The sequence below is a fragment of the Dermacentor silvarum genome, chromosome 6, assembly GCF_013339745.2.
Source record: "Dermacentor silvarum isolate Dsil-2018 chromosome 6, BIME_Dsil_1.4, whole genome shotgun sequence".
NCBI classification, from domain to species: domain Eukaryota; kingdom Metazoa; phylum Arthropoda; class Arachnida; order Ixodida; family Ixodidae; genus Dermacentor; species Dermacentor silvarum.
In genome coordinates, this window is record NC_051159.1 from 80042358 (window position 1) to 80068687 (window position 26330).

A 26330-nucleotide genomic window follows, 5' to 3' on the forward strand; every position below is an offset into this window, starting at 1 on the left:
GCTTTTTTTAAACTGCCGCGCCAGCGGCTGCTTTTTGATGTGGGCCGTAGAAGGCGCCACTTCATACGAGCACGTGACACGTGAGGAAGGAGGGTGAAGGCGAGGACGTCTACTTGGGTCATTTGACTGGCAACAGATGGCAGCACGTCACGGCAGCTTTTTTCATTAGCCTGCTTTCGTCTCTCGTTGTAACACAGAAAAATAAACGAGAGATAGAAAAAAAAAAAAGGTAAAAGGACGGAGCAGCAGATAGGAGCGGCGCACCATTCAATGCGCACATTGGCGCAAGTGGGCGCGACGTTGCGAATGTGACGCTCGCGCTCAAATTTTTTTCAGAAACACTTCGGCTTACACGGTGGCAAGGACCGGATTTTCTTAGGAGGAAAAGGTTTTGCTACGGCCCTGAACTGAGATGGCTGTGCTTTTCGGAATACCGGACTGGGTCGTCTTGATATTTACGCTGGCAGTTCTTCTCTACTTGTGAGTACATATCACTCTTTCCTCTAAATTGGACAGAAATGAACAAATATTTTACTGCGGTGTAGTCGTGATGACATGTGAGGTAGAGTTACCGTACGTAGAGTATATACTAAATCTGCTGTAAGGCTGGTGTTCGCTGCTAATCTGCGTAGGTGTGTCTCTAAACACGAGTAAAATGAAATGCGACCAAGGTAACAACCAACTAGCCGTGTTACCTCAGTACCATTAATTATGTATAAGTATTTCTATACTGAGGTTCACATAAAAGTGGTGCAAGGGCATAGGCAGGGGCGAGGGGCGTACCCGGCAAGTTCGCCCCCCACCCCCTCACTCCCCTTAAATTTCTGTGAACCAGGAGACCTGGCATAAAACAACGTGTGACAGCACCCATCTGCCACCTTCCGAGAGAAATTCCTGGCTACGTCACTGACGTGTTGCTGCAGCACTATTTGTAATATACTATACTGTGACGCGATACAGCGACGTGTGCTATTCGAGCTACAAAATGTGAAATCATGGAGGAAAACGCTAACATTTGGACCAAACTGGCGTTGAGACATTGGACATTCCGAGAGCTGCTGCTGTTAAAAGTGGCATGGGGTAAACGGCAAGATTACGACCACGCTGCCACCCTCCATTCCAAATCCTGTCTCCGATGTCACGAGTCGGCGATCAGACCCTGCGGCCTAATAGTGCAGTGAACAAATCATTCCGGATTCACACCTTCTCCGGATTCACGTGTAAACTATGCTGAAAAAAAAAATGTAGGCTATAATTTGAGGTACCGCGGTAGCTTCGTCACCGCGTGGCCGCCGTAGACACGTGCCGATGTGCCCGCCTCGTGACCTTGGGGCCACTTGTGGCGCTGCCTGTCCCCATGCGGCGCAATCGCACAATGTTTGGCCGTGGCGCATAATCGAATAAAGCGGCACGGGATTCCCGCCGCTATAGCAACGCCCTCACCCACTCACACCCGCTCCCTCCATCGCTTATTGCCTCACCGAAGCCAGCGGTGGCGACAGAATATCTACTTCCAGGCGGGTGGCCCGGCGCAGCATTCTATGTTATTCGATTCTACTTATTTTTTTATTTATTTTACAATAATGCAGGCCCTCCTCGGGCCCATGCAGGAGTGGTTACAACATGGAATACAAGTTCAAAAAAAAAAAAAAAAAGAAAGAAAGAGAGAAAAGTGAAACCACTGTATCCAAACAAAGAACATAAGCACGCACAAAAATGAAAATATTCAATAAATACACACACTCTGCTTAAAGGAGCGGTTCGTAGAAGCAGGAAAAGCAACGTTTACGATAAGTATGCAGCGACAAGAGGCTGCTTATGAAATACAGGCAACATCAGTCACTTTATTACTACTCTAATTCCACATTTTGAATACTGTCAATAAATGCATTGACAGATGAGCAGTATACATCACCAGAGGGTAGCATGTTCCAATGGGATTGGCGTGTGGGAATAAAGAGTACTTGTGAGTGTTATTAACTTATTACGACCGGGATGGTGTGTGTCGTATTGTTTTATTATGATTCGTTCGGGCAGAATGTCTGAATGGCGCTTGAATGTATGTTGCTTGTGGTATTCGATAGGAGCCGTGATAAAGTAAGTATAGAAATTTTAATCTGGAAATCATTTTAGTTTGAGCTAGTGGTTGTATGTTAGCCTTGACGCGTAGGCTCGTAATGCTCGTTTGACGCGATAATTGCGAATATATGAATCTGAATGCTAAGTTCTGTAAGCGTTCTGTAAGCGTGCGGGGCCCAAATTGTGTCAGCATACTCTAAAGAATGTATCGTATCTATCACTGGTTAAAAAAAAAAAAAAAAAAACATGATACCAGTAGGCGCGGGGCTTCATGCCAGCAACACGCTGGCATGCTTCATGGCTAAGAGCAATACTAATTAAAATGAAAACAAAAAGAATGCAAGAACGGAGTGTTCCGCAATTAATCCGTAAAGAAAGCTTGAGAAAACCGTAAATAATTACAAGCAGCTTTTCGTCTCCTTTTGCCGCCATACAAAGTGATTGAAATGAGTGTTTCTATTACGTTTTCTTGGAACTGCTGCTTTGCAATATCCTTCAGTTGTAAGAGAACTAGAGAAGCTATTACTGCAGTATATGCGTATGGAGAATGTTTGCTCCAAGCGTCTACTGCGAATGTCCGATCCAACCGTTGATGCAAACGTATTCAAGAGCCATAGGAGTTAATGCAATGAAATTTGGTGGGAGTGTTGGGCATGTCAGTGGTAAGGGTCGTCAAGGTTAGTTGTGTGGATGTACACCCGTGAGCAAAAGTATACGGACCACAGGGTCGCCGAAAAAGTTGAATTGCTTCGTAATTAACAAGCATAAACTGCAATTGACGAGTACACTGAGCAGTTCGCAATGCTAAGTTTGGAATGCAGTCCTCAATTTCAAGTTGCGTTCACAGGCAGAGGAAAAAATCGGCTTTGTCGCGCAACCCCTGGTCCGTATACTTTTGCTCACGGGTGTACACGAATATCTGTTATTTACGCTTTCTAACTCTACATGGTATTCAACGGGGTATTACGACAGAATGATCATGCGTATCAGAATGAAATTCGGTGGGAATAAAGCGACCCGCCGTGGTAGCTTAGTAGCTATATGGCGTTGCGCTACTAAGCCCGAGGGCGCGGGATCGAATCTGGGCCGCGGCGGCCGCATTTCTTCTGTGGCGGTGAAATGCAAAAACGCCCTTGTACGGTGCAGTGGTTGCAAGGTAAACAACCCCAGGTGGGCAAAATAAATCTGGAGTCCTTCACTACGGCGTGCATCATAATCAAATCGTGGTTTTGGCACGTAAAACCGCCGAATTTTAACAGCGGAGCAGTTTAAGCCGGGCGTAATGTGTCAACCGCGAACAGAAAATGTGGGCCGATCCTGGCGGCAGTGCAGAAAGGGTCCAAACGCAATGGCACATACCCCGGGACCGGGCCTGTGAACTAGCGAAGCTGAGCCTGGCTAAGTCTAGCAAAGCATGGTTGAGACTACTTAAGCTTAGTCAGTCATCGATAGCCAATCAGTAGGTAATCGATAATCGACAAATAATCAGTAAATTACGGGAAATGCTGGGGATGACTTGGTAGTGCTTAGCCTAGCCTAAATACGTGGTCAATACCTTGCGATAGCCAATCGATAGCCACTCATTGGCATAGCTAATCGATAATCAATCAATAATCAATAAATTGCGGAAAACGCTGGGGATGACTTGGTAGTGCTTAGTCTAGCCCAAAAGCAAGGAATAGCTAGGTGCCCATCAGCTCCACTGTCTCTATAGCATTGCGCCTCGAGTGAAAGCTGCGGTAATTTTTTGTTTGTTTTTTTAGGAATAAGGCGAGTGTTGTGGAAAATAAGGAAGTGTGGGAGGGGTGAAAGGACGCAACCTGTCTGAGAAATGTAGAAACTATGGCGACTTTGGAAACACCATACAAACTAATACAATTTGTGCTAATTGGTTTTCTCCATGCTTGTTTCAGGAATAGAGCTCTTCCTGTTTACGAACTAAGGAGCCTATCAATATGAAACGTCGTAGAAATAGTTTGCGAGTTGGGAAAAACATGCTGAAGAAATTTCAGAATTGTAGGGTCTTCGAGGGCGCCGTAGGAAATTATCAAATGTCTGCTAATTGAAGTGCTTAAAACCCCCTTAAAAGAAAACAAATGGGGATAATTAAAATTGTGGCAACAGTAGCAGGCTACATCATACAAAGGTTGTGTTCATCGGCAAAGGCAAAAAAAAAAACGAAAAAGAAACACAGTTTTGAATACAAAACTTGGTGGTGGTCGTATGCGGAACAAGTATGAGGAATGAATGAATGAATGAATGAATGGGGTGTCGCAGAAGGGGAACACACCGGCAAGCAGCTGTTCAGGAAATCTGACAACAGTAAATCTATTATTACTTTGCCAGAACAGCTCCCTGCCGACTGTTTCGAGTTACTTCGTAAGCGGAAGCCATCTCTTCTGATTTCATGGCATGCGTATTAGGGCCAAACTACACGTACGCGTGCCGGTGCGCGAAAGCTCGCGCCCACGCTCCTCACGCATGCGCATGAGGTGTACGACAGATGGTACGCGCCGAAGCGCGCCACGAGCATAGATTTCTTCTCCAGACGAATATCAGTGCTCTGGCTGCCTCACAAAAATACGAAACGGTGTCTACCAAGGCAAAATAGTGAGCCAGCACGCGCGCGTTGCCGCGCGTCTTGTAGGTTCAAACCGCCATTCCTCGCGAGGCGCGAGCTTTCGCGCGTCGCAAGCGTACGTGTATAGTTTGGCCTTTAGGGCCATTGTGTAATGCCAGAATACCGAAGACTTGGGCAGGGACAGCGACATTTGTGCCACCGTCTTCTGATAAAGTGTTTAGCCTATAATACTCTGAAACTTATTTTGCTTGCAGTCGCGTATCCCGATATAAAAACCACTGGAAGAAACAGAATGTTCCGCATGAAAGCTACGCCCTGATCTTTGGTCCAATGCTTCGGATCACGAGAAAGGTGAATAAAAGATTTGCATCTCTTTGAGCATTAGCCTGGGTAATATTGGAGCGCTGGGAAAACAGGGTTTCTTTTGTTCAGCATTCTCCTGAGATTACTCTCGCAAAGCATTAAGTTCTCAATAATCAGCATTCTATGTTATATTATTCTAGGAAAGCATAAACCTTCTATTATTCAGCATTTTAATGATCTCTTATTACTGCAGGAAAGCGAGGAGTTTCTCTTATTCAGAATTCTATCTCATATGAATCGTAGTGTTTTTTTTTTTTTTCGCAAAGTCTGTCTTGCAACTGAGGTATTATCAGTGCAGATTGCATATGTAGTCGTGGCCTGAAAATCTGAATTATGCTCAGTTGTAGAGGGGAAATTCAAGCGCTCTTTCCCGAGCTGATTATCAGCGGAAATGAGATGTTTATGAACACCATGGAAGAACTCTCGTCTGTAATGCCTATATTTTCGCTAATTAAAAAAATTACAGTAATAAAACGAACGGTGCCAATTTCACGCACAATTAACAATAGGTCATTCAATGGTCGCTTGGCACCTTATATGCTTACTTTTTCTGCTTCTATGCAAGTTCCGACAAATTTTGTTTTTGTCAGACTGTTATAACAAAGAGAGTGATGCCCTCATATTGTTAACCTTGTTCGGAGATACTTCATGCCAAAAACAAAGCCGTAGATGTCCTTTACTCAGCGCAATGATTGCTTCAGCTTTCTGGCGTGTGGTCGCAGGTATAACGTGTGTATGCCTATATTTGTATCCTTTCATGATGTAATTGTAAATGAAAGCGTCGTTTACGAGTATTCGTTAAGCAGACTTTTCCTTGCGCAGCCTTTTCACGAGTTGGACCTAGAGCGCTACAAGAAGTATGGAAGAGTTTACGGGTGAGTTGACTGAAAGAGGCCTGTCACATAATTCCATAATGTTACGAAATGATTAAGGAAACCTGCCTTCTCCCTCCGGCCGATATGAATGCTGCCGTTATTACCAAACGCCTCTTATTAAAGAGGGACATAATGTCTTTGCCTCAAGAAACGAAGCGACTAAAATCATTGCAGTTCCTTCCCTGGTGTCGCGGCCATCGAACTCTGATGGCTTGAAAGCTTGCGATGATGAAGCAGTGTTCGCTTCACTTTCCATAGCTTTCAATCAGTCCGGATGAAACTGAATGCCTACCAGAGATATCACAGGGCGCATTGGCTTCATTTCTCTTCACGAAAGCCATGTACTGCACCTCTGTAAAAGAAAAGGAATTCGGTGAATTGATATGAACGACTGAGTATTATGAGTCTTGAATGGGCAACATATGCTTTGAAAGTATCGCGAGCGCAGCAACTTGCATGTATTTGCGATCCTTTCAAGTCATAACTAAAGAGAACAGCACAAAATTTTTCTTTAAACACAGTATTTTTCACTTACCCTTATTGTGATTGACTTGCTATGAACGTCATCGGGGCCTTTGGAGACATGTATGAGCTATTGGAAGTACTGAAGCCGTTTCCAGTGAACTGGACTAAACTTGGGGGGAAATCACGGGCAGTAGTATCATGTTTATCTGATAGAAAAGGGTAGAGAAGTTTCTGCGTTAAGGACATCACTGGTGCTTCTGGTGCGTGTGTGTGTACGTATGCCGTATACACCGTTACGACCATATACACTTCCAGGGTGCGTTATTTTGGAAGCCCATACAAGAACCTGGGAGGCTAAGTCATTCATCCTATATGCGCATCTTGAGGAAAATTTTGCGTACATAAAAGTACAATTCAGTCGCTGATACCGAATTGCTTTAATGCAACCGTCAATAGACTCAAAATTCGGAGTTGGTGCTGTCGTATGACATGCCAGTGCTGGCGTGTTATTTGTTCCAAGATGCTGCCGTGCGAGTGTGAAGGACCTGGTCCTTTTAGGTTTCTTGAGTGTCGACGATGGTTGCGCATTTATTGAACGAATTGTATTTTTTGTTATAATAAACGCGTGAGAGTTGCTTCATTAAGAGAGCCACGAGGAACTTTTACTGTGGTGCCGATATGTTTTTGTGCGATTACCTGATCTGCCGCACTTTCTTTCTGCGGCTGGCGCAGCATGTTTGAAAGTGGAAAGCCGTCACTCTTTGTAGCAGAGCCTGAACTCCTCAAGCAAATTCTGCTAAAGGACTTCCTTGTCCTTCCCAATAGACGTGTAAGTACAGCTAATCTGCTTTTGTTGGTTAATATTGGCACGGTCGCAGTGAATCGCTTACGAGTCTCATCCGCTTACTTGAGGGCGACAACATGCACGATGTTATTTCATAAAATGAAGCGTTGCAATGTAATATGATATGTTAATATAAAAGTTTGTAAAAAAATATTACGCGCATGAATTTTCTGATTTCATCACGATAACTTCAAGCTGCTCCTCGAAAAAGCTTAACAAATGCCATGATAATGGTGCAGCGGAGGCTTGCGCCGTGTCATAGTGGTCGGCATTTGTTTATGAGCGAAGTATGCGCTGGCCAAAATACCGCGTGGCCCTTGTCGACCATTTTCTGTAAGATGTTACCAGTTAAAAAAATATTATAAATTATGATACGCCCCCCCCCCCCTTTCCTATTCTGGGGAATATATGAAAGCAATACCTGATTTAAATGCGCACAAAGTAGGCCCTCACTTAGCAGCTGACAATTTCGTTTTAATGGAGTTTTAATTGAAGGCCTGCTTGAAAGCCTACTTTAAAGAAAAATTGACGCGCCATGTCGGCCCTGCGAAAATGGATGTCCAGCGAAGCTGTTGAAAACCACCATTACAACTGCTGAGCTGGGTATGCAATGACATTGCTTTAGTGGTAGTAGTGGTAATTTAGAGTAACAGTATAGTAATGGGAGTAATGGTAATTTTGACATCACGCCGCCGCCCATAGCGGTGCTACAAGAACAGTGAAATCGACCCGCCGCGGTGGCTCAGTCAGCTAAGGCGTTGCGCTGCTGAGCACGAGATCGCGGGATCGAATCCCGGCCGCGGCGGCAGCATTTTGATGGAGGCGAAATGCAAAAACGACCGTGTGCTTGCGTTGTAGTGCACGTTAAAGAACCCCAGGTGGTCAAAATTAATCCGGAGCGCTCCACTACGGCGTACGCCTCATAATCAGAACTGGTTTTGGCACGTTAGACCCCAGAAAGAAGAAGAACAATGAAATCAGTTGCTAAGCTGGTTCTTTTATATACGAAAGGCTAGTGACGTCACTCCCCACGTCGCAAGCTGCCTTCGCCGCGGCAGCTTGCGCAGCAGTAATCTTTACAGGGAAACGTATGCGGGGAGTGCTACGTGCTTCGCATTGCTATATCACGAGCGCCTTATCATCAATTATGTGCTTCGGATGCTTGTTTTGAGCTTGTTCTGTATTGTAACTTATACTGTTCTGCATGTTGTATGCGTGATTCCAATGAATGTTTGCACTTTTTCCCTCACTTTGCTGAGTGCTTTGAAGCCCGATTCACCTCCACCGCGGGTCGGCCCGGTATTGTACTACCTTCGGGATCGGCCCACATTTATGCCCACGGACGCCGGGCACTAGAAATGCCGATCAACTAGAGGCTAGCACATTCGCTGTAAATATCTTTTATTTATTGTGGCGACCCTGCTTCGCGATGCATCATGCTAAAATTGCACTAATGTTTTAAAATGTGAGTGCGCAAATATCCCGTACGGTATGAATGCAGGCAGGTTTTGTCGGAATCAACTCTCTCCTTCTTTTCCTCTTTCTATTCCCCATTCCCTTACCCCCAGTGTAGGGTAGCAAACCGGACGCTCGTCTGGTTGACCTCCCTGCGTTTGCTCTCCTTGCTCTCTCTCTCTCTCTCTCGAGTCTCAACCCATTCAATTAAAGACAGCCGGTTCAGCTTTGTGCCAGGACTAGGTGCAGTTTAGATTTTTGTGTCTTGTGCCGCTGGCTGCGTACGTTTGGTTATAAATGCACATGACAGCAGGAGCAAGAGTTTACCCCTAGTCTGTGAAACTGCATGGAAAATGGCTTCACGCTGTACTTTAATAATGCGTGGGTATATTGATTTTATTACATTTGTCACATTTGGTACAGCTGTCTGGCGTTCGTTGGGTATTATTGAAAATCTGAAAGAAAAAAAAAAAACAAGTGTTCTTCTTGAAAAGCTTAAATATGCGTTTTCAAGATGCCTATTTCGCCAAATTTTAGCGTTGGGGTAGTTGGTGTTGCGTTACGAAAAGTCTCGCAGCGTATCATACACTGACAAAAGCACTGGACACACTCAAAACGCTTGGTCCGGTAAATTCCTTTACAGACAGTTAATTTCTGCGAGCCGTTATTTGACTACATGCTTAGTGTGATCCCCTACCCTCGATGGAAGACGATACGGAAGTACTATTCGCCAGCGTTTACATCTGGAAAACTTCGCAAGGTAAGCACAGGGTCCGTATTCTGGGACGATCAGTTTCGGGAACACTTTCACTTTCGTGATATTTCGCATAACTAGCGACAGACGCATCGGCGTCTACGAGCGACAACATTCTTGGCACAGTGCCAAGCACGCCATCTTAGTAGAGTTGCAGGGACGCCGTCGCCCCTATCAGACGCCGACGCTTCGTGCTCTAGTCCGGCGAATTCTTGCAAAAGTGAAAATTAACCCCGAAAAGGGTCGTCTAAGAATACCGCCCCAGAATACTTCGACTTCCATGTTTAGTGGAGAAATGGAGGACGGAAGCATTTTTGTGTAGTTTTGAAGTCTCTTTAGAAATCGTCAATATCTCCTGTAATTCGAAAGCTGCACTTTTACAAAATATGATGTGTTCTATACTCCATAACAGGGTTCAAAGTATCATGGACGCTGCTTGAGGTGGAGAGAACTACTATTTAAAATTCTATAGCCATATGTTCTTTGTCGTGTGCAAATATCCAGACACGGAGGTTGCTTATCTACACCTCCTATGAGAGCTACACTAACAATCGAGAGCCCATCAGCCTAATGGTCCTGTTCACTGAAGCATTTAGCACTCATCTTGCCGATACCAGTAATTTTATCGCCTTTGTTTAGGGCCCATAATCGCACTTGAGCAACCCACAGCGTTTGAGAAAGTAGTTTGTCGTGCTATGAGAAGTACGATGCTTATAGATTTGTGTCCTGCTGCGCTGACACCGTCTTCCAGATGGAGCACCAAATCGAAGCCTGCACCAAGTCTACGATGTGTCATCTTCAGAAGGCAGCTGAAGAAGAACGAGATCTTGAACTGGGACAGTACGTAAGATATAGAGCCATGTAGCCGCTATCGTCCTTGTGATTGCACTGCGCCCTGTCAGCGCTATCCGTAATTTTCCTTCTCGCCTCCTATCAGCATAACACTCTTAACATCAGCGGCTGTTTAGATATCTACTAAGTAGACGGTTGAGGTATTGCATGTATTGCGATATTCCTTGCTTCATGCTACTTTTATTTTCCGAAAAGGAGATTTTTACGGAATCATCCGTTTAGGTAGATAGAGACGAAAGTAAGGATAAGGAGGTTAACCAAAACAAAAATCCGGTTTGCAATAATCCTTCACTGGGGGGTCGGGGAAGGGGACGTAGAAGATAAGAAGGATATATATATATATATATATATATATATATATATATACACACACGTGTGTGTGTGTGTGTGTGTGTGTGTGTGTGTGTGTGTGTGTGTGTGTGTGTGTGTGTGGTGTGTGTGTGTGTGTGTGTGTGTGTGTGTGTGTGTGTGACAGAGTAACTTGGAGGTTAACAAAGAAGCTCGAGAAAAAGTTAAGGACCGCAAAAAGAGCGATGGAACGAAAAATATTCGGCCTAACGTTAAGAGACAGGAAGAGAGCGGGGTGGATCAGCGAACAAACGAGGATAGCCGATATTCTAGTCCGCATTAAGCGGAAAAAGATGGAGCTGGGTAGGTCACGTAATGCGTAGAATGGTGTACCGGTGAACCATTAGTTACAGAATGGGTACCAAGAGAAGGGAAGCTTCAGTCGAGGACGGCAGAAAACTAGGTGGCGTGATGAAGTTAGGAAATTTGCAGGCGCAAGTTGGAATCAGCTAGCGCAAGACATGGGCAATTAGAGATCTCAGGGAGAGGCCTTCGTCCTGCAGTGGACATAAATATAGGCTGATGATGATGAATATGAGAGAGAAAAACAGCGCATGCACACAATCACTAGTGCTCACAGCACTAGATAACAGTTAACATTTGCCAGTGCTGGAATCGCTTATGCAGGTTTGGGGTAAATAATAACTGTAGCAGTGCATTCGTAGCCCTCTGCTGCGACGGCTTATGAGGTCGGTATACTAAATTTTGTTCTGACAATGGTCTGTCGTCAATACGAGGTAGCGTACAGAAGCCGCAACTAAACAGAGTTGTAGCGGATATATAGGAAGCTAGCGCTGCCTTTCAATCATTCTCTGCTTGCTACCGGAACTGTCAGGAGATGTTAAGGTTGTTAAAAATTATCAGTTTTCGAAGGGTTTTAACGGTTGTGTGAAGTTCCGCTATGAATGGCTATTAACTGGTATAACAGAGAGCTGACACAAGCAATGCCAATATTAGCTTCTTCGCCACTTAGGCAGGTTGAGTGCTGAGCGAAAATGATTTGTCTGGAATAAGAGTTTGTCGTGTGCATCATCTTACACTGCAGGGCTAACAACCACATTGTTGATATTTTTCTCCAATGTCTATGTCGCTGCTAGCACTAATTGGTTCGTGATTGGAACTGCAGTTTCTTCGGTAACTTCACCTTGGACTTGATCGCACGGTACGCTTTCGGAACCCGCTTGGATTCCCATTCTGACCAGACCAATGATTTCGTCACTTATGCCAAGAAGGTGTTCGGCACGAACTTCTCAGTGTCGCTCATCGTGCATTGTGAGTACATCGGCCGTATAAGCACTGAACATGTTGATTCGTGCCTCAGCCCGCGTGTTAATTTCTTTTATTTATGACTAAGATAATCGGTGAACGACAGCCATTTTTATTGGAGCCGTCTCTTTGTTTGCGTTTACAATGAGCAGTGTTACTAACGCTAGTTCCACTGGGCTCCGCCCGTATCCTTCCAATAGTCACACAAAATGATAATCAACTCTACTTTTCTGTCCTCTCTTTGAGCAAGACCCACTCGCCGCTGTTTAGTATTTACAATGTACACCTTTCAAATAGCGTTCGTGTGTTCAGAATTTTACGACAATTTTCATTCGTTGCGAAATTTTTCGCCCAGTACTGGGCTGCATGACAAAGCTACGTATACCTTGTACGAGCTTCTCCATGATTTGGAGGTAACACGTGGCAAGCAATTTTAGAAATTAATGGAATAGGGGCGCAAATTACCACACACACATACCTGCCTACTCCATCTTTGTATGTGTTGGTTCGCGCCACCTATGTAATAGTTTCACCACCTAGCCCGAAAAGAAGTACTCCTCCAATTTTAGAAGCGCTGCAGCTTTCATACGAGTCAATATGCAGTACAACTTTGCTCCGTTACTCCATATATGACAATTCTTTGTGCTGTGGCATTTATATTTTTATGTACATAACGCGCATTTCCGTGTAAGAGCACCTCTTCACAAGTCACTCGTTTTCTTATGTACTACAGTTCTCCTGCCAGGAGTAGCAAAATTCTTCAGGTTGAAGTTTTTCAACCCAGACACTCTTGAATACTTTCGGAGCCTGTGCCAGCGTGTGATTAAAGGCCGCATTGATTCAAAAATCGTAAGTACCTGCAGAAGTTCAGCATCACACGCACGCGGAAGATTGCTCAGATGATTTATTGGTGCGGAGATTATGATGATAAATTGCACCTTCAGTGGGGTTAGTAAGTTAAAGGGGCCCTGAACCACTTTTTATCGAAGTGGAGAAAGACATTTGAAGTGAAAATAAGCTATTTCAGAAATACTTTGCTGCAAAAAGTACTTCAATGCGTTCACAGAAGCGGAATTATTGGCAATCAAACATGGTCTCCGCTGTTCTCCCGTTCCTTCTTCAACGACTTGCACTGCGAAGGCTACGGCAACGCTCCGCCTTCGATATGTCAACGTGGCGCGCAGCTCAAATTTCATTTTGGATGCTAACGTAGACGCCACGACTTCCGATTTGGTGCCTGCGACGCGCTAAACGTAAGCCAAACGCGGTTGTCCTCAGCGAGCCACAGTGAGCTTAGCCAGTGGACTTGTGGTGGCCCCCCGGGGCGGCCGCGGTCTAGCCGACCGCAACTACCCATAGCAGCCGCGTATTGGAATGTGCTTTATTACGAAATAAAGCACACAGAAGAGAGAGAGGATCATGGCTTCTGTTGAAACGAGAGCGCTTGAGAGAGAAAGGTGACTTCGCGCTCCGCTTGCGAGCTCCACGCACTGCGTACGACAGCAAAACTTGGCTGAGATGTTCACAGCAGCGTATATGCTACCCGCGGACTATGTTATTTCACCAAGCCCGAGGGGTGGTTCAGGGCCCCTTTAAATCTGAGAAAGCAGACGAAAGTGCATTTATAGCTGTGTTCCATAAATTGATTGAGACTTTCTGTCCACCCTAGTTATTGTAAATGCCATATTAAATGATGAGATATTTTTAACAGAGCTAGCAGTATAGTACAATCAAGGAAAAATAAAATATGTTAATTCTTTAAACGGGAAGGCTTGCTTCTTGCACATCTTGAACTTGAGCACAGAAATTATTAATTGGAAGCAGTGGTGCGCCCAAATCAAATAAAAATGCAGGAGAAAGGAGTTTTCTTAACTATGAAAGAGCTTCTCATCTCTCGTTACAGAGCCTTCACGGTGCAGACTAGTACAGCTACGTCACATTGGGATGGTAATTTTAAAATATTGTCATTTTTCTACCTGTATTTCCCCTGACACAGCTCTCTACAGATTGAACTTGCGCTTTCTTCTCTTACCCCTTGAAGATACAAGGAAACCAGCAAGTAGATAATATCTGTGGTATTACCTACCGTGCATTGAATGGTAGTGTTTCCGGAAGGCTAGCAAATTTTCACTGGTACTTTGTTACGGAGATTTTCCTGTTTAATCGTGAATTCAACAGAATTCCCATGCTGCATGCTTAACTCCATGTTTGCAATAGCTAGGGTAGGTACAACGCCACAGATAGAAGACAGTAGTGAATGCGGTGGCACTGGGCGACGCCTTTTCACATAAATTGATAACACGAGCCTTTGAAACTTTGTGCTACTGATAATAGTTGTTGAAATAAGTTCTTTCGAGGTCGCACATCCTGCTTCCTTTAACGTACTTTACCTACCGCGTTCAAAAACAAGCACATAACTTTAGCAGAATTTTCATTCATATTTAAGGATATCAGATAAATCTTTTACGACTACGTGAACCCAGGCACATAAGTTGGTAATCTTTCGTGACTCGTCTCGTAGGGAGTATTAGAGCGTTGTGAGAACCGCTAAAGAGACCTGCTATAAGCACCTTCGAACTTTTGATACAGATGTGCTCAATATCCAGGTCTGTCACCGAACTGCTACTCTTGAGAAAAGTCGCAACCACACGAAAAAAAAAAGGCAACGGAGCTAGACAAAGCATATAGAAATATATGATCAATATACACCTTAACTGAACTGTAGAAATAATAAGGCAATAGGAAATCAAAGTGCACGAAAGATAACTTGCTGCAGGTTCAAGCCGAATCCACATCTTACGCATTACGTGTGCGATGCTTTACCAATTAAGCTATACCGTTCACTTTCTTGGGTATTTTTGTATGTGTAGCGTATTAAGCCGAGGGTTGTTACCCTGTGCCACACATAAATCACACATAGAGCGCAAAGGTTTTTCAATTAAACCTGGTTGTATTCTCATTTCTTTAGAGGCAAGATGATTTTCTACAGCATATGATCGACTGCCAGCAAGGAACTTGTGCGGGAGACACTTCAAAGGAAGCAGCAGATACGGCCGACAGAATATTCGATGTAGATTCGAAGTTGGCGGACTCGGAGGACGTTCCGTCAAATGGTACATCAACGCTGCTTTTACTTGAATTTCTGAGCAACTGTTTATCCAGTAACGAACGAAAGATGTACCCCGCGATATTTTAAAACAGGCAGAGTCATTGATTCGACTAAGATGTTACCGGACGTCAAATATACATGATAATCAAGGTTGTGCAGACTGCGCTACGGTTGCGGTACAGTTCGGCTAAATGTGGTCGTATAGATTTAAGAAGTACACAGTCACTTGGCAGCAGTTAAGCAATTCATGTTGTGAATTGTCAGCTCATATCGATGGTGTACAACTTAAGGTACTCATTATGAAGAAAGAACGTCGCAGTATCGCCGGAAAGGCGAAGCATCGATTGCGATAGCAAATTAGCAGACAGCTATATGAAGTAAAGATAGTAGTTTTATCGGCCGTATAAGCTTGTAAACATTCGTTTACTAACTAAATTAACAAGCGCGGTGCCACGCGTGCACAGGTAAACATGGCCGCATCTCACTCGATGACCGCGGGTAGCTCGCTGTCAGAACGCTGCAGTGAGGATACGCGCAGCAGCAGCGAGCTAATTGACCTTCGCGCTGCCTCTCGCTTCAACTCGAACTAAGTGTCCAAAGCACAGCGCATACGAGGCTACCAGCACTCGGCGCACTTTGTCCACATCCCAGATAACTTAGTAGATGAGGCCCGCGCGACCGCGCACTTTGTGCAGATCGCAGATCGCTTTCAAGATAAGGCGCCCGCGCGGCCGTGCCGTATGCAGCAGCCGCAGGCGTATAAGGCATCCCCCCGTCCCTCCCCTCTCCCCGGTGCCTCGCGCGCGATGGAAGATGTCGCGCTTCGTCCCCGCTTTCCTCCCTTGCGCGCGCGAGATTGCGCCGCGGTCGTCAGCTGACTATTGTCAGCTGTCACTCGCCCACACAGCATACGACATGCGGCGACGATGTTATCGTGCTTGGACTTTGTACGGAGGATCATGGCGACGCCGATGGCGACGAGGAAGGCAGAAATGCGCCTGGAGTGTCCACGGGCCTGAAATGCCACCATAGTTCTAACGTTAAACGAGCAATACTATTTCGTAGAGCCGCTGAAAGCGTGGCAATTATCACCCACACCGAAAAGCAAATATTAAACTAGCAATGAAAGGCACTCAGAAAACTTGCGGTGACCTCTGTGCGCGCTTTCCGTATCCAAGCTCTCTAATATTTTAAGCGGTACTAACTGATTTTGTATGTCTGTTTTTCGTTTGTCGAAATTGTGGCCACTAGTTCCCTTCTTCTCATGGTATTTCAGGTTATTTCTTCCTATTTTTGTTCTAAATTACCGCTCTTGCTTATCCACGAATTCCGCGCGACACACATTCTCTATCATGCATGAATGCGGGGTGTGCATTTCAGGCGCATGATACAGTGCGGCTTACCGTTATAGAGCATGCCAGATAAACGGGTAATCTTAATAAAAGTTAGAGCTAGCGTCTGCAGTTAGTAATGCTGTTGCACTGTTTGGCTTTCTTGTGTTTCCTCCAGCATTGAGCGAAGAGGAAGCCATGGCCCAATGCTTCATGTTTTTAATTGCGGGCCAAGGAACGACGTCGTCCCTGGTTGCCTTCACTCTTTACATGTTAGCCTTGAACCCGGAAGTTCAGGAGAAGCTTAGAGAGGAGGTCGACCTTTGCATTGAAAAGCACGTAAGTAGATGTACACGTTAAAAACGAAGCCATGTTCCTTTACACAGATATGCATTTGTTTAGGTGACAGAACTGTGGTGCTGAAGAAAAGGATTCCTTTTGGCTGGTTGAATACGCGGTTACGTGGGCTATGGCAAGAAATATTAGCAACGCAGAACAGTACAGATTAAATATGTACGCAGATCAAGGCTGATCAGCTTCAACAAAGGGGGAAGGAAGATCATAGTAAATGAAAACTGTACATGTAAGAAACATGTACCAGAGCAACACCAGTCACAACTTCATGCAGAACGTTTGGATCTTGGATTAAGTGTTCGTGTACAATTTTTTCTGTCCTGCAATGGTAAGAGGCTGCTTGAATCGATTGATTCAATTTCGTGGTATCGTTTACAGGCTAGCAAAAAGGCACAATTTCACTAATTTCATTTTTCGTACAGCCGCCGTCATACTTAGCCCGGACACGCCTTAAGCTCTTTTTTCTACTGCGGGGAGGAGAGGGGGGAGGGGGGGGGGCAGTGTTGCTCGTGATTTCTGGTTGGGTTGCCTTGAATTTCCTAGCTTAATGCGTATGCTCTTCAAAACACTTAATGTTTGCTCGTTACAATGTTTATCCAAGTTAAACCGCTAGGAATGTGGCTTCTGTGTTCGTATGAAGTCTGACGATGGCTGTACTTCGGAAGAAGGTTATGACATTTGATTTTCGGTACTGTATTCTTTGGCACTTAATTTTCCCGTAGCACAATAAAAAAAATTAAAAAGACTGCCTGGTCACTTTAAGAAGTCAGACATAGAAGTGGTTAAACGTAAGCGAGATGTATAGATAGAAACTAGGCACTGTGTTTACTCGATGCAGACTTTTAGCAGTTCTTATCCTTGTAAAGAAGGCAAATACTTGCTGTAGCGTGACGGCAGAATAAGAGGTCATAATCAGAGAAAGGGAATTGTGGTTCAACACAGAAAGGTAGAGGAAGGGTTACATTTCTAAACGCATTTATAATGTCATTTTCTTGCTCCAGCTAACTTTTCTCTGATCCTCGTCTCGAAAACGGAGATGAATCGCGATTTTCTGCAACAAATTAATGAAAGGTAATTTGGGGGAGTAGAGTGCACGTTCACTGCGCATTCTATGAACAGCGCCTCGTTGCACGTTCTCTTAGCAGCATTGAACAACGTGTACCGCCATTGTTTATCGTGCAAGGCTCTATACGGTATGTCTTCTTCTTTCAACTTGCCAGGGTGAATCTCCATCGATGGAAGTTGTGGCAAAGCTCGAATACCTGCATGGAGTAATATCGGAGATACTGAGGATGTTCCCACCAGCGTCAAGGTTAGGTTAACTTTAACATATGTACTAAATCCTATTTTATCAAGCAGTGTTATGTACTGATGCTGCTGTTGTTTAAAAATATTTCGAAGTGATAATATATTCTTGCAATTGAAATCAAAAGATCTAAGTCTCATTGAATGAGTGTTTTTGAGGAAACGGTCTGTGTCATCTATGTGCAGACTCGAGCGGGAAACGACCCGGGACTATGTGCTCGGTGACACAGGTATCAAGATTCCAAAGGGTTGCGTGGTCGCAGTACCTTTGTACGCCATGCATCACGACCCCGAGTACTTTCCTGAGCCCTACGCATTTCGTCCAGAGAGGTGAGTGCCAATTCTTTTGTGTACACAGACACTAATGTACAGCGCCGCTTAGTGCAGACACTTCAAAGAGCTTTGTTTCTTCTGCATAGAATGATTAAAAAGTGAATTAAACGGTAATAAAGCAAAAATATAAGCGAATACCTTAAAATTATTGTTTTGTTATCATAAACATTTTCTTATAAGTGCATTTTCGAAGGCAGGTGGCCGGCATTGAGTCGCATGCCGGCTGTGACACTCGTGGAATTTGGGTTACGGTCTTGAACATAGAGAATGGCGAGCTTTTTCAAACAATATAGTATAGACCACTTATAACGTAATCGCTTATAATGCAGGACCGGATATAATACGGTTTTTTCAGACTCCCGTTAATTTTCCCATAGCACTCTATGTATACGCGTATCGCTTATTATCGCTTATTAAGTTCGGCAGTCAATCTAGACGGCAAACGCTCCCCTCAAGCCACAAATACCGTACTTACTCAAATCTAACCCGCACTTTTTTCCGATAAAACAGGTCCAAAAAAAGTTGCAGTGGCTTAGCTCGGCTATGCCAGGATATACGTAGCGTTAGCAAAGGTTCAGCTGATTATTCTTAGCTTTCCTGGTTGTCTCCTACGCTCAACCGCTAATTGCCAGGCAACTACTTCGGGATCCGATGAGTCAAGCTTCTCCGTTCTTCTGCGCTGTTGAGCAGCATTTGCGCTCTCCTTCTCCATGGCTATACCACACTGGCAAACGCCAGTCAGAAGCGCAGCGGCTCCAGCGCAGTGTCAGACGGCGACTGCACAGCGAGCGCGCGCCGGCGCCAGTGCGTCTACCACGGCTACGACGTCACTCCTCTGGAATGCGCAGACCGGCGGCGGCGGAGTGCGCGAGAGGTGCCGGCTCCGGTGGCTCCGGTGCGCAAGCCGTGTGACATCACTGATGCTTGCGCATGAGCAGCACGGCTCTTGATGTGCCGCGCGAAACGGGCTTGGCTAGACCAGTGTAGCTAACGCTACAAAATTGCGTGCGCGTTAAAATCGAGTACGACCCTAAATCTGCGTTACCATATAGCCGTCGGCATTTCAAAATGGCCGCCTCGCACGCGCGTCTAACCTAGCTACCGTAGCTCCCTCCGTGTGCTGCAGTACACGTGCTTAGGCAATAGTCTACCGTCTGTCTTCACGTTCCCTGCGTCTGCTCTATCAGCAAGAAGTACCGAGTTCATCATGATGCCGCATTTAAAAGGAAAGTGATCATGTGTGCGGAGACGGACGGAAATCGGGCCGCATCACGGGCGTTCGGAGAATCCGAAACTTGCGTTCGGGACTGGGGCAAACAGAAGGAGAGGATTTTCGCCAGCAACGCAATCCGGAACGGTTTCAGTGGACCGAAGGCAGGACGTAATCTGCGACGAACCACTTCGGCGATGCGATCGCCTCGGCCCTATTTGAAAGCAATCTGCGACGGGGAAAGTCCGCCGCGCGCCGTGTTTTCGCCGCTTATAGGTCGCGTTGAAGCGAGAGGCATGATAGCACGAAGGTCAATTCGCTCGCCGCGCTTCGTCACTCGAGCGTTTTGACAGTTCGTTTCCGCGGTCAACGAGCGAGATGTGTTCATGTTTGCTTGTGCGCGCGTGACACCGTGCTTGTTAATTTATTTAGTAAGCGAACACGGGAGCTTAGAGCGCGGTGACTGCGACGACAGAAATGCGCCTGGAGTGTCAATTATCGCAATAAAATAGTTGTTTTGGTTATAGTGCAGTACCGCTTATAGTGCGGATATTCGCGACTCCGGGGACTTACGTTATAAGCGGTCTACACTGTTATTATTAAATGACACTGACTGAGAACACATCATTAGGCTGTACTAATGGAATCGAATAAAAAGGTATTTTTCAAGGAACAAAATATTTGCGCCTAAAATCCTGAAATACTAGTGTAGTGCAAACAAGACGGAAGTACACAGGAAGATGAAAACTTGAATTGATCAATGGCGGCACTTTGAACGAGGATTCTCTCGAAAGCGTCCAGACACATCTATTCGACATTTGATCACTTCTAGTCTAACACAAAGTATATGAGTATACGAGAGCAGCCCAAGTACACAGAGGCACGACGCTGTGTCTATGTTCTCATCTCGCTTACTCCTCCTGTTCGCTCCGTTTCCTAATCCTGAGGGAAGAAGTTCTCAAGGGCATCCCGAAGGGAGGAGAACACCTCCTGCTCGCACTCGACCTGAAAGTTCGATAACATCTTTCACGAGGCCATTCTCAAGGGACTGAACGACATCAGCTGCGGAGAGCGCATCTTTAATTACGCCAGCTCGTTCCTGACGGGCCGGACGGCAACCATCGGAATAGGCCAGACTCGATCGGATACGATCGACGTGCCTGAAGCAAAGGAACGCCGCAAGGGGCGATAGTCTCCCCGATTCTCTTCAACATCGCGATAGCTAACACTGACCAAAGAGCTGCGGAAGATCCCAGACCTAGGTTACGCCTTATACGCAGACGACATCACGCTCTGGGCCACCAAGGGCTCCCTCGCGCAAAAGGAGGCGACCCTTCAGGAGGCCGCGACGGCCGTGGAGAGATTTGCGGCTAGCGAGCGGGATGCGTTGCGCGCCCGAGAAGTCCGAGGTGATCTGGGTGCATGGAGGAGGAATCTACAAGTCACCCGGCCCTATCGAACTCTATCTAGAGGACCACAAGATCACGGAAAGCAAAAAGACTAGGATACTGGGTTTTTGGATCCAGAGCAACTTGAAAGCCACCCACACCATCCAAACCCTAAGGTCCACAACCAACCAGATCTCGCGGATTATCAAACGAATAACAAGAAGCCGCAAGGGCATGCGAGAAAAGGACACGCTTCACCTCGTCCAGGCTCTGGTGATCAGCAGAGTAACGTTTAGCATGCCGTATCACTACGACTCGCTAAACAAACGCGACCAAGAACACGTCGATGCCATCATCAGAGGCGCGTACAAAACGGCCCTGGGTCTCCATGTAACCACCTCAAACGAGAAGTTAGCGGCTCTCGGGATCCACAACACCTTCGCTGAGCTGTCGGACGCGGTTATGGCTTCGCAAAAAGCCAGACTACAGAACACGGCGGCGGGCAGAGCCATCCTCCACCGGACCGGCACGGCAACGGAGCTTCGTGCCCTCGATGGGCAACGATCACTCCCGCCCGAGGTCAGAAGCAAGATCACGGCGAACCCGATACCAAAGCACATGAGTCATGAACTCCACGAAGGACGACGCAAGGCGCGGGTCGACAGACAGCGCCGACAATTCAAGGATGACCCGAACGTAACGTACGTGGACGTGGCGGCGTACCCTGCAGGGGGCCTCTTCGCGGTAGTTGCCGTGAACGGGAGAGACAACGCCTTTACACTCGCGGCCTCCGTCAGGGCAGAGACCCCAGCTGCGGCTGAGACCATAGCCGCGGCGCTAGTAATAAAGCAACATGACAGGGTAGGCAGGGAAGTTCATGTCGTTACCGACTCGCAACAGGCCTGCCGCAACTTTACCAACGGACGAACACCGGTGCTGGCGGCTAAGGTTCTAGGCCCGAGGCTGCAGGAATCCCATCAAATCACGTGGACGCCGGGTCACGTGGGAATGGAGGGGAACGAAAGGGTGAACGCCTTAGCTCGAGCGCTAATTAACCGAGCGGGGCAAAACCAATCGTCTGATCAATCCCCACCCTTTACCTTTGTGCCCCTGCCATCAAATTACTGCGACCGACTCGAGATCCAGCGACTCAACCGCAGGATTTATCCTCCCCCTCACAAAAAGCTCAGCACTGAAGAGGCAATAGCCCTCAGACTTATCCGAACAAACACATTCCCAAACCTACACAGATACAGCAAAATATACCCACACACATATCGCGGCATCTGCCCCTGGTGCGGCGACACACGCCCTACGCTCTTTCACATCTCGTGGGGGTGCGGGGGCAAACCTGAACATTTAAAGACGCCTAACACGTCATTTGAGCGGTGGGAGGTACAGCTGACCGGCGATACCCTGGCGGGACAAGAAGCTCTCGTCCAGCAAGTACGTCGAGCAGCCATGGCCAGTGGAGTCCTGGAATGAGGACACCACCCACTCGTCTTGAAGATCAACTCGATGGTCTAAATAAATGTTTTCTCTCTCTCTCTCTCTCTCTCTCTCTCTCTCCTGTTCGCTCTACACTAGTATTTCAATACGGCATACCGAATCCACATCGCAAGTCTATAGCCGTACTTACAAAAATTGGACGACGCTTAAGCTTCGCCTTTAACAGTGGAACGCGACAGCATTCAAAGGAGGAGGAGAAGGAGGAAAAAGAAGAAAGGAAAGGCAGGGAGGTTCACCAGACGCACGTCCGGTTTGCTACCCAAAAGGGGGAAGGGGTTTAAAGGGATGAAAAGAAAGGAGAGAGAGGGAAGAAAGTATTCTCAGTATAAACGTGCGGTTGTCCAACACTTCACAATCGGTCACTGAGGCCAGTCGACTTCATGAACTGTAACAATGCCCGCGTCGCTTTGTAAGCCTGCGACGCGTCGGGCCATGGTCCAAGAATCTTTGTCTCTGAAAACGGTCTGGTGTCTAATCGGTTTAACACACACTGAGAGAGAGAGAGAGGAAACATGTCATAAAGATGACAAAAACACAACACGTGTTCGATCGTCTCCTCACAGTTGCACGAGTCACAGATTGGTGTGTCGGACATGCTCACAAGAAATGAGTACGCTTTCGTAAAAGTCACCCCTAACCAGAGGTGGCAAGGTAAAGTTGCATCACGACGGGAGAAGTTCGATGGAATCTGCAGCCTCAGCGTAGGATCCATCCGGTGGAGACGACAGTTCGATCGAGAAAGTATGGGTGCTCCATGAAGTTTCAGTCTCGGTTTGAGCGAGTAAACGAATACCCCTCGCAGCTTCTGTCCTTGATAAGGGTATAGGAACTGTCAGGGTTTCCTTATGGGCTGACCGGGCGGCATCATCAGCAAGGTCATTACCGACGATGCCACAGTGCCCCGGCAGCCATTGAAATATGATGCCATGTCCTTTCATGAGGGCTTGATGGAGAACCTCTATGTTGTCAAACACCAGTTGTTCATGGGTCTTACGTCGTAATGCTGACTGCAGACTCTGAAGGGCTGCCTTGGAGACACAAAAAATGACCCACTTTCGAGGTGGTGCTTCTACGATATAGTTAACAGCCGCACGTAGGGCGGCAAGTTCTTTTCCGTATAGAGGTCGTTATATGGGACACTTTGAACTTCCTTGTGACTTGTAAGGCCGGGATGATAAAAGCGCCTGTGGAGCTGGTGGCTGAGAAAGATCCATCGGTGTAAATCTGCGTTGTTTGTTCATATGCATCGTTCAGTAATGACAATGTCAACTGTCGTAGAGCCACTGTAGAATGACGGATCTTCTATGTAATTCCCGGAATCGTGAGGTGTACTTGTGGCTGTCGTAGACACCACGGGGGTAACAGTGGTCTTGCTGCTGGTGTAAAGCCCGACGGAAGGCAGCCTTGATGTGTCGCAACAAGTATGGAAAACGTGGCTTCAGGTCTTTGTGCCGGCAAAGCAGCAATGTAGTGACTGGGTACGCGACACAGGTGTCGAATGTGTGCTCTGGGGTTGTCAACCGTGATGTTTGTTGGAACTAAGTAGTATCTAGCAATTATGATTGTTGCATGAGTCGAGGCGCATCGTTGTAGTCCAATACATGTCCGTAGAGCCTGGCCTTCCAAACTTTGGAGGGTACGAATATTTGTTTTGCATGTGTTCGCCAAAACCGGCAAGCTGTACCGTAAGAAGCCCAGAAACAGTGTTCTGTACAGCTGCAGCATGGACCGTACCGACGTGCCCCAGGTCCTTCCGCACAGGAACTTCATTATATGTACAACCGAAATTAGTCTTCGCTTCAGGTAGATGCAGTGGGGGCTCCATGAAAGGTCCCTGTCAATAATCACACCTAAGAAGCGGTGACACTTCTGGCATGGGATAGCCTGGCCATTGGGAGAAACAGGGTACGGGTGTCGTGTGTTTGCGCGTAAACGTGATGAGCGCGCATTTTTCGATCGACATACTAAGGCCTTGTTTTCGGAGATACGAGCAAGTTAGGGTGGCTGCCCGCTGAATTCTTGCGCGCACTTGAAGACGAGTCACCGCAGAAGACCAAAGACAAATATCGTCAGCGTAGATTGACAGGTGAATTGTCGTGGGTAATAGTTCAGCAAGGCCAATTATAGCTAGGTTAAAGAGAATAGGGCTCAATACCCCGTCCTGTAGGACGCCGCCGTATGTATAATAATTGGCAGTGGGGCCATTTTTGGTCTGCACAAAGAAGGACCTTCTGGTCAAATAGTCTCGCATCCACTGAAACATACGGCCACCGATTCCAACAGCCTCCAACGATTCGAGGATCGCTCCATGTGTGACATTATCGTATGCCCCTTTCACATCAAGAAAGAGCGCCACTGATATGCGCTTGAGGCACTTTTGTTGTTGTATGTACGTTGTCAGGTCAATAACATTGTCTATTGAGGACCTGTCTCGCCGAAAGCCTGTCATGAAGTCAGGGTATATATTGTGGTGTTCAAGGTACCATTCTAGGAGTGTATAAGGGTCATCTTTTCCATTACTTTCCCTATACAACTTGCCAGGGCAATAGGGTGATATGATGTCAGGTCTAAAGGCGCCTTTCCTGGTTTAAGTAGCGGTACAAGCAGACTTATTTTCATTGCTGAGGAAGGATGCCGTAATGACATGAGCGGTTGTAGTAATTCAACAGCTCTTGCCTGGCCTCTCGTCCAAGATGGACAAGAGCTGCATAGGTGATGCCGTTGGGCCCCAGTGAGGATGTACGACGAGAAGCAGCCAAAAGGTGTCAAGTTCTTCCATAGTAAATGGAATTTCCATTTCTGGGACGCGAGACACAGGAACGACACTAACGTCTTCGGCGTTGGGGGTGACACACACGCCAGCGATCCGCGCACAAATATCATTTGCCACATCAAGTTGCGTCTGGCAGTGATGTAGGGCTACGGCCATGAAAGGATGTCGCTGTTGTGGAGACGAGCGGAGGCCATGAACTGTCCCCCAGATGTATGACAGTGGTTTACGAGGGTCCAGTGATTTACAAAAGGACTTCCAACGTTGTTCCTGCAATTTGTCCAAACGGCGCTGGATTTTCTTCTGTGTTCTTCGTGCGATTCTCGGGTCACAAACTGCCTTCGTGCGCCTTTATCTCCTTTCAGCTCGTCGTCGAAGTGCAGTTAGCTTCTTCAGTTCTACGTCAAATTGGGAACGGTTCGCTGTCAACGTTAGGAGGCATGAAGTTTCTCTCATTGCCTCTGTGATGTTATCCTCCAGGCTATGGCGAAGGTCTTCTCTGCACGCATTTTCCATGTGTAGCTTAAATTTAGTCCAATTGATACGTTGTACTGCATTCGACGAGGAGGAATTGTTTAGCCCCCTGATCTTCAAGTAAGTAGGAATATGGTCACTTCCATGTGTTTCTATGTCTGAAAACCACTATACTTTCGAACTGAAGCATCGTGATACCAAAGTCAAATCCAGGCAACTGCTATACTTGAGGCCTCGCAGGTATGTAGGACTGCCATCATTCATCACGCAAAGGTCATGATCAGAGGCGAATGACACGAGATTCCTGCCTCTGGAATTGATTGCCGAGCTATCCCAGAGCAAATGATCTGCGTTGAAATCGCCCGTTATAATCCAAGGACCACTGGTCCGTAGCACTATGTCTCGCAGTCTATCGCATTCAAATCGTCCTGACGGCGACAAGTAGACACCAATGAGTGTAAATGACACTTGTTTCTTACACGTAGGCTGACATACTGATTGTCATCATGTGGTTGTACTGCATGGTGGACATAAATAAAATCCGTGCGGATGTAAACGACAACTTTACTGCGCTCCTCGCACGTCGACGACAGAAATGGTTCATACGCTGACAGTTTGATGGGAGTATGTACGTTGGGTTCACAAATAACGATTATGGGAATCAG

The 26330-nt window shown here is 46.4% G+C and overlaps 1 protein-coding gene across 1 annotated transcript in view; it reads left to right on the forward strand.

Annotated features, from left to right (window-relative positions):
- Positions 1-257: 257 nt before the first annotated feature.
- The window catches only part of LOC119455651 (cytochrome P450 3A8-like), a 30406-nt gene continuing 4333 nt past the window's right edge, over positions 258-26330 (forward strand). Inside the window, exons 1-12 of the mRNA XM_037717068.2 lie at positions 258-480; positions 4915-5011; positions 5846-5898; positions 7096-7192; positions 9306-9422; positions 10168-10256; positions 11743-11888; positions 12616-12731; positions 14851-14995; positions 16501-16661; positions 17897-17988; positions 18168-18311. Of these exons, the coding sequence (XP_037572996.1) occupies positions 413-480; positions 4915-5011; positions 5846-5898; positions 7096-7192; positions 9306-9422; positions 10168-10256; positions 11743-11888; positions 12616-12731; positions 14851-14995; positions 16501-16661; positions 17897-17988; positions 18168-18311 (1325 nt within the window). The 5' untranslated portion in view covers positions 258-412. The remainder of the gene's footprint in view (positions 481-4914; positions 5012-5845; positions 5899-7095; positions 7193-9305; positions 9423-10167; positions 10257-11742; positions 11889-12615; positions 12732-14850; positions 14996-16500; positions 16662-17896; positions 17989-18167; positions 18312-26330) is intronic.